Source organism: Lissotriton helveticus, chromosome 10 (genome assembly GCF_964261635.1).
Source record: "Lissotriton helveticus chromosome 10, aLisHel1.1, whole genome shotgun sequence".
NCBI lineage: Eukaryota > Metazoa > Chordata > Amphibia > Caudata > Salamandridae > Lissotriton > Lissotriton helveticus.
The window spans coordinates 308,291,287-308,304,250 of NC_136071.1; the positions used below are offsets into that span (position 1 = coordinate 308,291,287).

Sequence of the window (12,964 nt, forward strand, 5' to 3'; positions counted from 1 at the left end):
CTTACACCACAACAGATATCAAAAGTCAGAGGTTCAAATGATCAAAAATGGTTTTCCACAGGAGGAACCAATTTAGCAACCCACACCCTGACACCCCAAACCCACCCACACACACAGACTTCCAGTAAAAACAAATGTGGTTCATCCACACATGCTATTTGTAGCAAGTGTACTAATAATCACACATGTAATCAGCTATTAGTACAACGCATAGGTCAAATTCTAGTTCATTACCACAGCACAGCTGTTTACTGCCTCGCCAATTGCATGTTGCAAGACTTTACAGGAGGAAACAATTCTGCCAATAGTCAGGAGGCCTTATCAATTTGATCTCACTGTATGAATGTAACCCCTTGCACCCTGGTTTTACTTAAATAACTTTTGTATTCAACGAAAACACTGCACCATAAACAATATGTGCAGATATGTAGACTGTAATTAATATGCTTTTTATAACTATTGTTGAGGGAGGGGCATGATGATCCTCTCATACTACAGCTACGGAGGCTGCAATCCCCTTTATGCACTTTTAATAATTATGTTTTAAAATACATCTCAAACTTCACACCACCTCTTTCAATCCAGGCCTTGAATGGTGAATGCCATATATGCCTTGTAATTACGAAATTATTGTACACAAATATAGAAAACAGGGAGACATTTCAGATACCATAAACGGTGGAATAAGACATTGTCTTTAATTTATAGTGGAACATATTTTTATCGGTCTTAAACACCAACTATTAAAAACAGAAACTGAGGGTATCCTGTGAATCTTTGTTTAACCCTTTTATTATATTTACAGATATTTATGAATGATGCAGGCAGTAGCGGTCGGTGGTGGAAGTGCTGCCGGGCGGAGACGTGGGGCGGGGGAGGGGCAGGGTGGGGGGTAGTAAACTACAGAATACGGCCAAATACAGGTAATTAAACATATAAATAAATAAAACAAATTTTGTTGCTCGCACTGCATTGCCAAATGCGATGCAGTGAGCGTAGCTAATTTCATTTTATTGATGTATATGTTTACTTACCTGTATTTGGCCGTATTCCATAGTTTACTACCCCCACCCTGCCCCTCCCCAGCCCCACATCACCACTCGGCATCACTCCCACCACCGACCGCTACTGGATGCAGAAACATTTGATGTTTACTGTATCAACAGGGACTCACAGGTGGACTTTTAGGATGGTATAATACTTATTGACAGGAGGATATCTAGCATGACATGACAATTTAGAAGATAAAAATGTACAATGGTCTCAGTGATAAAATAAAATATTTAGAAGTTAAACAAATCTAAATTGGAGGTGATGTGTTACAATTGGATAAATGAGTGTCTAACTTTCTAATACAAAGGGTTATATGATGGAAGAAAGAAAAGTGATGTATTTTGATGTTGATGATAAAATTGTATAGTTATGTCCATTACAGATATTGGGTCGAATGCCAAAGGATTTATTTTCAAGGGTTACATGCAGATGAACTGTTTTAACATTGATTTTAGTAAGACTTTGTATACTGAATTTAATTACAGTCCTGAAGAAATTCCAAGGAAAATGGGCTGAAACATGTTTGCCTGCCAAATGTGATTTGGAATAGGAAAAAAAGGATAGAGAAAACAAATTCTGAATTCTGGAATCTCTTTGCATGGATTACTAGACTCGATTATGGTGTTGTGGTATTAAATGACCTATGAACGACAATTAACTTTTTTGTGCTTAGAATACGGCTGCATAATGTGTATCCAAATTGAAAATAGAAGAGCGTTTTACAGTTCATGTAGAAGAAATCATTACTTGCAAGTAGATAGGAGTGTGAGGTATTGCATGTGTCTCTAGCTAGTATCTATAAATCATTTGATGTCATAGTTCTTGGGTATTTTTTTGTTTCACAATGAATGAAAAGGAAAATGTTCCACACCTGCCTGTTATTGTGGTTTTCTGCAGCCACATGCAATTTTGTCGGTTAGTGGTATTTAAAGCTTTTTCCTTGCCATTTAGTGGGTGAGAGGTGGCAAAAGCTCCAAAAACATCACTAAATTCCATAACAATTACAAAATGTATCCGAGGAGGACACATGTGAGAAAAGTGGAAAATATGGTTCACAAGAAAAACTGTTTCACAGCCTGATTTAACGTTTCGATCTAATGGTGCGCTCATGTCTAATAGCAAGATATTTGTGAAACAAAAGCACATCTCAGGATTAGTGGATGCTTATGCTTTTTAGCATTTTAAATTCCATGTACTTTATGTATATTCACATGTATTTCTTTTGTTATAATATATAAAGGTGCACTGTATTTCTGGCACTACTTACAGTCTCAGGACAAAGGGTTAATAACACACATATATAATATTTTTATAAGATCTTTTTAGATTGCCTTAGTTTTTTACCTGCACCCCAGATTTCTGTTCTTCAGAACTGGACATTATACTTTGGAGTATCACCTGTCACACCTGCTGTGATATTGCCTCCTGGAGCATTCTGAGAAGGAGGGTCAGTTCGAGCCAGGGCCTCAAAAAGATGGAATAGAGCTTGTCAAAGTACTCCAGTATGGTGGGGCTCTGTTTTGCTCGATTTTCACCATCTTGGCTGTGTTTGAAGGCCTCTTTCAGGATAGTGACCCAGGGGTAGTGGAACAGCAAGGAGCTCAACAGTCTAAAAGCAAGCATACTGGGGAGCACAGGTCTGCATTTTCTTCACAATGGATTGTTACCCAGGCTACGGGAGTGCTGAGAACATGTCAAGAGTGACATAATGAAATACTTTTCTATAGAGCACAAACTGGTCAGAAGATTAATATTCCTGCCACCCTCTTATTCAAACATGCAAGAAAAAAGAGTATGTGCCATGGTAAAGAAATGGAACAGACCCAAAACTCATTTGATAATTTTTTATTATTTGGAAAATAACAGCTAATCGAGTGAAGCAACATTGCATTTTAAGTAATAAGAAAGCCATATCATATTTGCAATTGACTGAACCACATCTCTGATTTATTTGGTTTGGGTGCAAATGCAAATTTAAAAAGCATGCAAAATAGAGGATGCTTGCACGTAAGCCAAGGAATAACAATAAAACACATTTAACCATAGTCAGGCAGTATCACTCTTTATTTGTACTGTTCTTCAGACATGATGAATAAGACCAGGCAGGTCAGGAAGCACTGATGATTATAGACCCAATAGGTTTTAGTGCTCAGTGAATTACAAGAAATAGAATACTATTCTATTGTCTGTCTGTGTTTGCTCCCAACCTTAAAAAGAACGACATCCAGCTACAAGTTGCGGGTGATGGGCAACAGCACACATTTTTGGTACTGGGATTAACTTGTCACTTCAGCCTCAGATCAAGAGTGAAAGGGCAGATAAGGGAGAAAGGAGGAAGAAGAGAAAGATAGGAGAGCGCAGTGACAAAGAGAGAAAGCAGTGATGAAAAGGAAGCTGGAGGAGGGAAATAAAGGGAGAGAAGTGTATGGTGGTGGGAGAAGGGGCCTGAGGTGGAGTCAAGACTAGGCATCCTTGGAGCTCGGCAACAGAAACACTCGGCAGAACCAGCTATTATAGGTCAATAGTTCCTGTGTATTGAAGAGAAGGTAATCCGAGCAATAGTCTATTTGCAATATCAGCAGATCAGTGAATGAAAATGAAATATTAGAAACTGAAAATGTAGAAAGTTTATTATTCCACTCGCCTCTTGATTAAGGGGTATAAAATACAAAAAAACATCTAAAGTGGCGAGTGTCAGTTAAAGTAAAGAATGCTATACGTAGAAATACACAATGCTGAACACAACAAGCCAATTTCATAATGAAAAATGTTTCATTTGACAATGACACTCCAATAATCAAGACTGCATTCGGAGTACAATATGGTATCGACCTTAACCATAACCCTTACCTAGTCAGCTTCACACGTATCTTAAGTATACCCATTCCTCTAAACTTAACTCTTAAACTAACCCTTACCATAGTCATAACTGTAAATCTAGCTCTTAACCTAACTCTAATGCTACTTTAATTGCAGTGCTACCATTCACTCTAAACCAAATGCAACCCCTGAACCTTCCCCTAGTCCACTGGAATTATATGGAAAGACAACGACATTATGTGGCCGGAAAAAGAGAATTGTGTGCATTTTTAGAACATTCTATGGCAATATTATCTCACCAATTTGTTTTTGTAAGACTCATTATTATTAATGGATAGCAACAGTATGCACAATACTTAGTTTTCTAAGGAAAGAAATGTATAGACATTATTCAGATCATATTGGAATTGTTATTTACCTACAAATAATTATTTTGTATTGCTTGAAAACATAAACATTCCATTTTATTGAAACTGCCCCTTTGTAATTCCCAGCATAGTATACCTTGTTTTAAACTTACCCTGTGCCACCCAGTAGAAAGGGAGCCTACATCTAAAATTAAAACAGTTTCTCTTTTATTCTGTGTGTTCCATTTGCGCTTTGGAACCAGTCTTCAGTTTTGTGTTACTCTATGTCCGCAGTAGTGCCTACCAGAATCAACTTTTATCATCAGGAAGCATGCCCCCAGAATTAGATTTTTATAATATAAGTATCACCTTAGAAAACATTAGGATTTAAGAAATCATCTTTTGAAAAGAGGGAGTAAAATGTATAGGATTGTTTTGTTTAGGACATGGTCTGTATTCGTAGAACAACATGAGTTTGGACGAATAATGAAACAAAACACTTTTACAACCCAGAGAAAATCTTTATCTCCACTCTGTTAGGATTACAATTAAATATGTTAGGATGTTGTTCATGCTGTAAACAAAAGTATTTCCCAGTCAATCAATTGGGGACTGTAAGTTTCACTTTGTTTGCACCAGTGAATACCTGAATACCGCAATCAAGGACAGAAAAGTGGCCAATTAAATTCTGCAAGGTGCCTGCCACCTGTGTTGCAGGGTTTTTTGTAACTTGTGATCCGTTAGAGGCAGATCTATTTTTTGTTGAAATCTGTTCTGCAGCAGATGGTGGAATATGTTTCAATTGCAGTAAATCCGAAATTTGATGGAAAACCGAAAGAGCACACATATCAGAAGAATCCAGTGACCCTGTTTTTATGCATGATCAAATCCTTAACCTCAAAAATAAACCTAAGATTAACCCTAATGTATTAATTCGACCTTTTTTGATTAATAACCATTGCCCCTTTTGTTGTTCTACATCATCTACATTTGTACATACGGTATTTAATGTGGTTTCTTTATTTTCACATAATGTCACAGAGGCGAGCCTGCTTTGCAAATTATCAAATGGAATATTCATCTCACTTCACCCTACCCTAGGGATGTGTTTGCTCATATTGTTTTTGCACGAGCCATGACCTTAAAACTGGTACATTTAGCGAATTAATGTGTGAAAATCATTGAGATTCTGCAAGTAATGCTGGAAAACAGTAGTGCTTTCCCCAGAAGAAGTGAGTCTTCCCAACAAAATGGTTGCCAATATAGCCGACAGAAGTGAGTTACACACAGAGGGAAGGGGATCTCAACGGGACAACTATGCGACCACGTCCCAAATACCAAGGTGAGAAGGGTAGCCAGGCCTGCGTCTGCATATCCTTTTCTTATTAACGTAGATACATTGCGTAGTTCGCCTTGGTTCTTGCCTTGGTGTTCTTACTGGAATCTACAGGAGGAAGAAACAAGATGTGCAGTCAGTAAGCGACTAAAGATTTCTTAATATAAATTAACACGTGGGTTCTCAGCATCTGACTGATCCTACCAATAAGGTGCATTTGCAGACCCAGCAAATTCGACAATCAGTAGCACCCCATTAAAACCATTCCAATGAGACCTATAAAACTCCCCATATTGCTTTAAATTAAATGAGTCGGGAGTTTATTGTTCACAATATTGCCCTGAATCTTCTCTGGTGACCTTTGACACAAAGAAAGTGGAAGCAGGCAGGTCTAGATGAATGAATTGGTGTCCTCTGGCTTTTACAGGCTGTGCTTTATTCGAGCCATTGGTTGAAGGTGTTCATGACGGCACTTATTCGGGGCCTGGAACTTCATTCATATAGTGCTTCATTTATGTTTGAAGTTCGAACAGCCTGCATTCTATTGATCCTGGGATAACAGTAGTTATCTGAATGCTGACCACAGGTCGCTGTCGGAACTGATAGCAAATATATATACCCAAAACATTTTTACATCAACTTTGCAAAGAGTAACAGTTAATTTCTGGTGCGCTAAAAAGCTGTTCTACACTCTTTCCTGGGTTCTACCCATACCCTTTAAACTTGAATTGATTGCCCAACTCCGATAAGCTGATTTCTTTCATGGGGAGTGCCAACCTAGCACCCGCCATCTCTTTTGCACAGAAAGCACGTCTTGTCAAGGCTGTCTTGGTGGTCTGTGCCCTGGTGCCTAAAGCAAGCCAACCCATGCTCCATAGAAAACTATGAAGATCTGCTAGGCCTTACCCTCCTTGCACAACAAACAGCTACCAAAATGACGTGGCTGATGCTTTATCATGCAGTGCAGACTCACTGGCTACAATGCTTTCTCTCGGACCATGTGGCCCACCCATCCTTCTGCTGGATCTGCCGGGTGCCCGCCCTGCAGACTTTCCTCTGCCACTGACAGAGCCCTTGGCTCTGAGCCTCCTGCAAGAAAGCCAGACAGCACCGGCCAAATCAACAGAGACAACTGCCTTGATGTCTTTAGCGCAGAGGTCTCCAACCTTCAATGTAATACGAGCTACTTATGTTCAATGAAAACAATCCCAGGCTACTATTATTAGGTTTCTCATCATGCTCATATTAAACAAGAGTGCCACCATATGAAAGATTGCTGGCAGTGGTCATCTCAGTTCATCAGGCAAGATTGCCAGCAGTAACGTAAAAGGAACTTTATCACTTTGAAATTCCTCCATATGGGAAATACATAACAGCCATAGGTCTAATGCCCCTTGCACCAAGGTAATAATATTAGTAATAAATCTCCAATGCTACATGCCTTAAGCACCCTTAACATCAGTTTAAAATATATTTTGAAATACATTTTCTCCAAGCATCAACTCATGAGCTTTGAAAAAATACACATTATCGTCTTGAATACACACTTTTCAAGTTTGGTATACATATATTAATTCAACCAGGTACAATTTTCAAATTTAGCAGGCATAGCTACACAGAAGAGCTACTTGCAGGTAGCAGGAGGGGTTAGAGTAGCTAATGATCTACTCGTTGGAGAAGTCTGGTTTAGGTGGATCCATACAGCTGCCATAACTAGTCGAGTTAAAAACAAAGTGTTCAATGTTGTTTGGTTTGGGTTTTTGTGTAGGAATGCATGCATTTGTTTAATTATATAAGAATGCTTGAGTGCGCATGTGCTAACGGTTGCCATGTGGACCAATGCTGGTTGTTGCACATTGGTAGGAATTTGTGGTATATTGAGGGCATCTATGATATGATGATGCCCAGCCCGACATAATGCTAGCTCTGCTATATTGCTGATCTTTCTTGGCTTTGACAGGGTGTGGCTTTATAGAATTTGGGGAACCAGGTTCAAGTCTGGCGGGAGGTTCAAGCATCCTGTGATTCTGGGCAAATCACTTACAGCCTGATTCATCAAGCTGATTTGCGCTCGCAAAGGGCCAGATTCTGAGAATCTGGCCCTTTGCGAGTGCGATTTTTGCATTTGGTATTCATCATCCCAAATGCAAAAATCACTATTAGCGAAATCGCATATTTGCGAGGAATTGGATTTGAGGAATCTCTAATAGAGATTCCTTAAATGCAATTCATCAACCAAATAGAAATAGCGAAATCGCAATATTTGGTCTCAATTTACCACCATGTCTGACTTGGTGGTAAATTGCGTAAATAGTGTAAAAAGCACTTTAGTGCATTTTTTTCTTTTGCATGTTACACACACACATGTCCTTTGGACATGTGTGTGCGCAACACCTGTTCAAATGTGCATTTTAGGGGTGCTACAGGGTGTCCTTTGGACACCCCTGGCACCCTTAAAATCGCTATCTGATTTGCGAGTAGCAAATTGCTACTCGCAAATAAGGGATACTCCCCATTCATTCCTATGGGCCTTTTGGCCCATAGGAATGAATGGGGAGTTATTCCTTTTTTTGCGAGTAGCAAATTGCTACTCGCAAATAGAGAACATGTAGGAATCGCTATTTATTTAGCAATTCCTACATGAATACCGTTTTGCGTGTCCTCAATAGCGAGTCGCTATGATTCGCTATTAGGGCCACGCAAAACGGCCCGTTGATGAATCAGGCTGTAAATCTCTTCGTTCCTAAAACAAACATACAAAAAAATGAATGTGTCCATCTGTAATACAACTAGTTCTCATGTCAAGTGCTCTGATACCTTCCGGTATAAACCCGCACCAAAAAATTGTTTTGCCATCCCTGGTGTGTTGGTTGGTAACCACCTGCAGTATTGCTGCCCATGCAATAATTGTGGTCCTTCTTGATATACGTTGGACATCTGTTGTATGATGGTGCTCACACTTTAAAGTGATGACCATTGCATAATGATGACAACGCTTGGCATAGGGTGACCATCCATGGGCATGGAATGTGATGTACACCAGGGCATCAAAGAATTAAAGTGATAAAGTGATACATGAGCCTGTAAGTCAGAATGTATATCTACATGTACAATCATACATGTGAATATCAGTTGCAAATATTTCATTGATGGATATGATGCAAGCACAACAAATATGTATGTATTGAGTAAAAATCTATTGTTTGAAGGCATTGACATATGCATCACATAATTATATATATTTTACTCATTGGCAAACAGGCCGGGAAAACAGGGGGTTTCAAAACACAAAATTCACATGCATTTTTCAAAGACTTCTTTGAGAAGCTTTACCACAAAAACTGCTGAAAGAATTTACGCCTAATTTGGCAGGAATCTAGGTCTTGGTCCGCAGATTGTGCTTTTTATAATTTGGTGCAAATCCATTCTGTAGTTTTTGAGAAATTAAGGGGCCTTTTACGATGGCGGATGGAAAGGCATCCGTAGTGGTGGCGGTGGCACAAAACGTGAATTTTTCCACTGCGGCAGCAGTCCTTGCGACCGCCATATTACAATGGCCCAAGATAGCCCATTTTCCGACTGCTGTGGTGTTTAAGGATCTGCACATTTTTTTGGTACACAAGGGTGCTGGACGGAGCCAATACAGCAAGACCAGCATGCAGAATGACGTTCCGTCCACCAAACAGATCACAATGTATCAAACAGCCAATCCCACCACGGCGGTAAAACCACCTCATCGTGGATGACGGAAGCACAAGTACGGAGAGGAAAAGTCGTCCCGGAACACCTCCGTATGACCAGAACAGCCATGGATCCTGCTCTACAGGCCTTTCTGCTGCTCTACCCGATGCACTACCAGCAGATAAGATGCCGTCGCACTCTACAGAAGAGGTACATCCAAAACATCTACACGCATGCAACCCCAGTACAACAACAACTCCCAGCAAGCACGCAGGCAGGGCCGGGTCTACGATGTTTGGGGAAACCTGTGAAATGCAATGTTTGAGGCTCCCTCAATTTACATGAGTGACACCCTCAGGGCTCCCAATGGCTGCCTTGTGCTGACTCCTCCTGTCACACTGTCCCCCCTCCTCCACCTACAAGCACCACTCATACAGCTCCGATCCAGGACAGGTTTGCTTGGTGGCTGGGAGTGTATACACTGCAGACTGCAAAGTGAGGAAGATGCGTGCCCAAGATGGGTAGAAGTGTCTCAGCAAACAGCTACACATGTTTGCTATCACCTACTGATACACAACCCATGCAAACATCCATGCTGGAACAAGACAAGAGGACTGTGTTGGAAATCTATCTATACTGTACATCAGCAACCATGACTGAAATCAAGTAGGCTCAAAGAGTACATATCCTATACTGAAACAGTGCCGAAGGGCACAATGCTTCTGGATACAAATCATTTGCACATAGTACAGTGTCACACCATGGAGGGTTGGGGAGGGACAAACATTTGCATTGCATTCAGGGGCACCAGTTTTGACTGAAGTGGTATATACACGAGAATTGTACAGGTGAGGAGTGTACAAAGCAAAAAGCCATAGTGAAGTATCTCACATTGTGTAGGCCTCAATGGTATGACTGTGACTGCTATGAATCAGACCCACACATATTGGAGCCCATAAAGTGTAAAGTGACAGCAATACATGTGAAAACTTACATATCATGTTTGCAGCACAGTGAGAACAAAGGTAAGCAAGAGCCAGGCTGGATCCCAAGACTCACAACACAGACATTGCAGTGACACACTCTGCATACTCACAAATGATGTGGTTAAGATGTAGGTGTACCCTAGGACTGTGAGGTTACAATGACACACTGCACACTGCAAGAACCCCAACATGTGCACAAACACTCCAGAAGGTGTCTGATCATAAAAACAAACTGTCACTTATCAATTGGATCATACTTGTGTGAAAGGGCAATGCTCAAGGGCACATACAGAGTAACACATCTGCTAATGACAGGACACTCACACTGTCTGATGTCTACAGTGCGCACATGTACATCCATCCATTTGACTATGACTCCATACCTATCCAAGATGACAACACACCTACACTGGTGTGTACATATCGAGATAGATCACACAGATATGTTGTACCCTGTCCACCCCTCAAGTCATCATGTAAATTGAAATAGCTTCTCTCAATGGAGATCAAACAAATCTAACAGTTGTGAATAAGTAGAGCTCACCCAACATAATGAACAGGACCAGAGTGACCATCACAGACAAGCAACTTGCCCCCATCAATCCTCAGAGTCAAAAGTTGGCATTAGTTGCCGGAACCTCTGGTAACACCTGCATTATTAACTTAAGTACATGCCAATGGAAAAGTGTGAATTCAGAAGATGGACAGCGACAACGCTCAGAACATAATTATATTTTTTATTATATAAACTGTGTATCAGCATGTAAAGTGCAAAACATTAAGGGCAACCGCCAGTCCAAACTCAAGTCCGCACATGGGTGCTTTGAAATTTCACACAGATGATTGAAACACAGTACACCACCATGGGAAAATCACCAGGATAGGGCCAGCAAATGGGCAGGTCACGCAACGCTCAGGGAGGAATGGGGTGGGAAGGGGGACTCTGCTTCAAATTTGGGGGAAACTGGGACTGGGTGGGGGATGACTGTCTGGGGAAGTGGGAGGACTGGACCTAGGAGGGGAGAACTGGTTGGGGTAGAGGGATCCCTGGATGTTGTAGCCTGAGGGCTGGCTGGACCTGGTGGAGTTGTCGCACGGGAAGGTGGTGAAATGCAGTGGGGAGGCTCAGTGGCTGATGTTGCATGTGGAGGACTGGGCCTCACTTGCTTGGGGATACGATAGCCCCCAAGTGTCTTTGGCCAAGGGATAGGTGATCTGGGGCCATATGTATCAAGCAAATTCGCATTCGCAAAGGCCGAAATTCGCAGAATTTCGGCCTTTGCGAATGTGAATTTGCTACATGGTTTGTATTAAGCAAAATCTGATGCAAAATAAGGAATCCAAAATTTGTGATTCCTTATTTTGCAATTGCATTTAAGGAATCGCACATTTTGCGATTCCTTAAATGCAATGTATGAAGCAAAAAAAATTGGAAAATGTCCTTAAGGAATCGCAAATTACCACCAACTTCTAGTTGGTGGTAAGTTGCGAATTCCTTGAAAAATGCACATTTTTGCATTTTTCAAAGTGCCATGTGACGCACATACATGCCCTTGGGGCATGTATGTGCGCCACATGTGCACCCATGCATATTTCAGGGGTGCAACAGGGTGTCCTTTGGACACCCTTGTACCCTTGAAATTATTCTCAATTTGCGATTAGCAAATTGCGATTCGCAAATTGAGAATAATTTCCCATTCATTCCTATGGGCCTCCTGGCCCCTAGAAATGAATGGGAAAGTATTCCTTAATTGCGATTCGCAATTTGCCAATCGCAATTAAGGAATTTGAAGAAATCACACAAAAAATGTGATTTTGTACATACATACCCATTTGCGATTCTCAAATAGCGATTTCTTAAAAATCGCTATTTGAGAATCGCAAATGGGTATCTTGATACATATGGCCCGTGGCCACAACAGCTTTCGTCTTCCCAGAAAGTGGAGCAGGTGCTGGTGGATACTTTTGGGAAAAACCTTCTGATCTGGTGGTACGCTTGGGGGTGCTTTAGCCCACCTCCCCTGTTTTGGAGCTACCACTACCTTACTACTTTTCTGTCCATCCTTCCTATGATGTGGAAGTCTTGGGCACAACAGCCCTCTGAAGTGGGGGGCAGTTGTGGGAAGCAACAGGCCCACGGCGGCCAGGGCAACTTCCTAAGCTTATTCAGGATCGGGTTTGGAGGGCGAGGAATGTGAGGTCTGCAATGTGGATGCATGTTTTTGTGTTTCTGCTTCTCTGTTTCCTGTGATGTGCTCATAGTGAGGCTGGCATGTGTGCTCCTTGTGTGCCTTGGGAATGATATCTGGTGTCTGTGTCATATGGACTGCTGTTGTTGTGAACTGAGAGCGGATGACTTGGTGGCTGAGTGCTCTGGTGTGTGTTTGTACTCTGGTCAGGTTGGGTCATTGGCAGGGTGGCTGTGGAAGTGACAGGAGCCGGACTGAGAGCTTGTGACTGCAGAATGGCTGCCGTCAGTTTGGAGGCCAAAGACTGGACAGTTCTGTGCAGGCCATCGACATGTGAATGAATGCCTTCCATGAAAGCAACAACCTGTGACTACTTGCTGCCATGATCCTGGAGGGCATTCAGGAGCAAAATCTGCCCCATAGACACCTGCCGCAAGAGGTCTATGGCCTCCACACAGAGGGCAGCAGGGGACACAGGGGCTGGGGCAGCAGTGCCTGGGATGAAAGATACCCTACCCTTCTTAGGGCAGCTGGCCCGGATACCAGTCGGGG

At 41.6% G+C, this 12,964-nt stretch overlaps 1 protein-coding gene across 1 annotated transcript in view; it reads right to left on the reverse strand.

The window, feature by feature from the left end:
- Positions 1–2,883: 2,883 nt before the first annotated feature.
- The window catches only part of LOC144783768 (cathelicidin-1-like), a 232,885-nt gene continuing 222,804 nt past the window's right edge, over positions 2,884–12,964 (reverse strand). Inside the window, exon 4 of the mRNA XM_078662460.1 lies at positions 2,884–5,664. Within this exon, the coding sequence (XP_078518586.1) occupies positions 5,536–5,664 (129 nt within the window). The 3' untranslated portion in view covers positions 2,884–5,535. The remainder of the gene's footprint in view (positions 5,665–12,964) is intronic.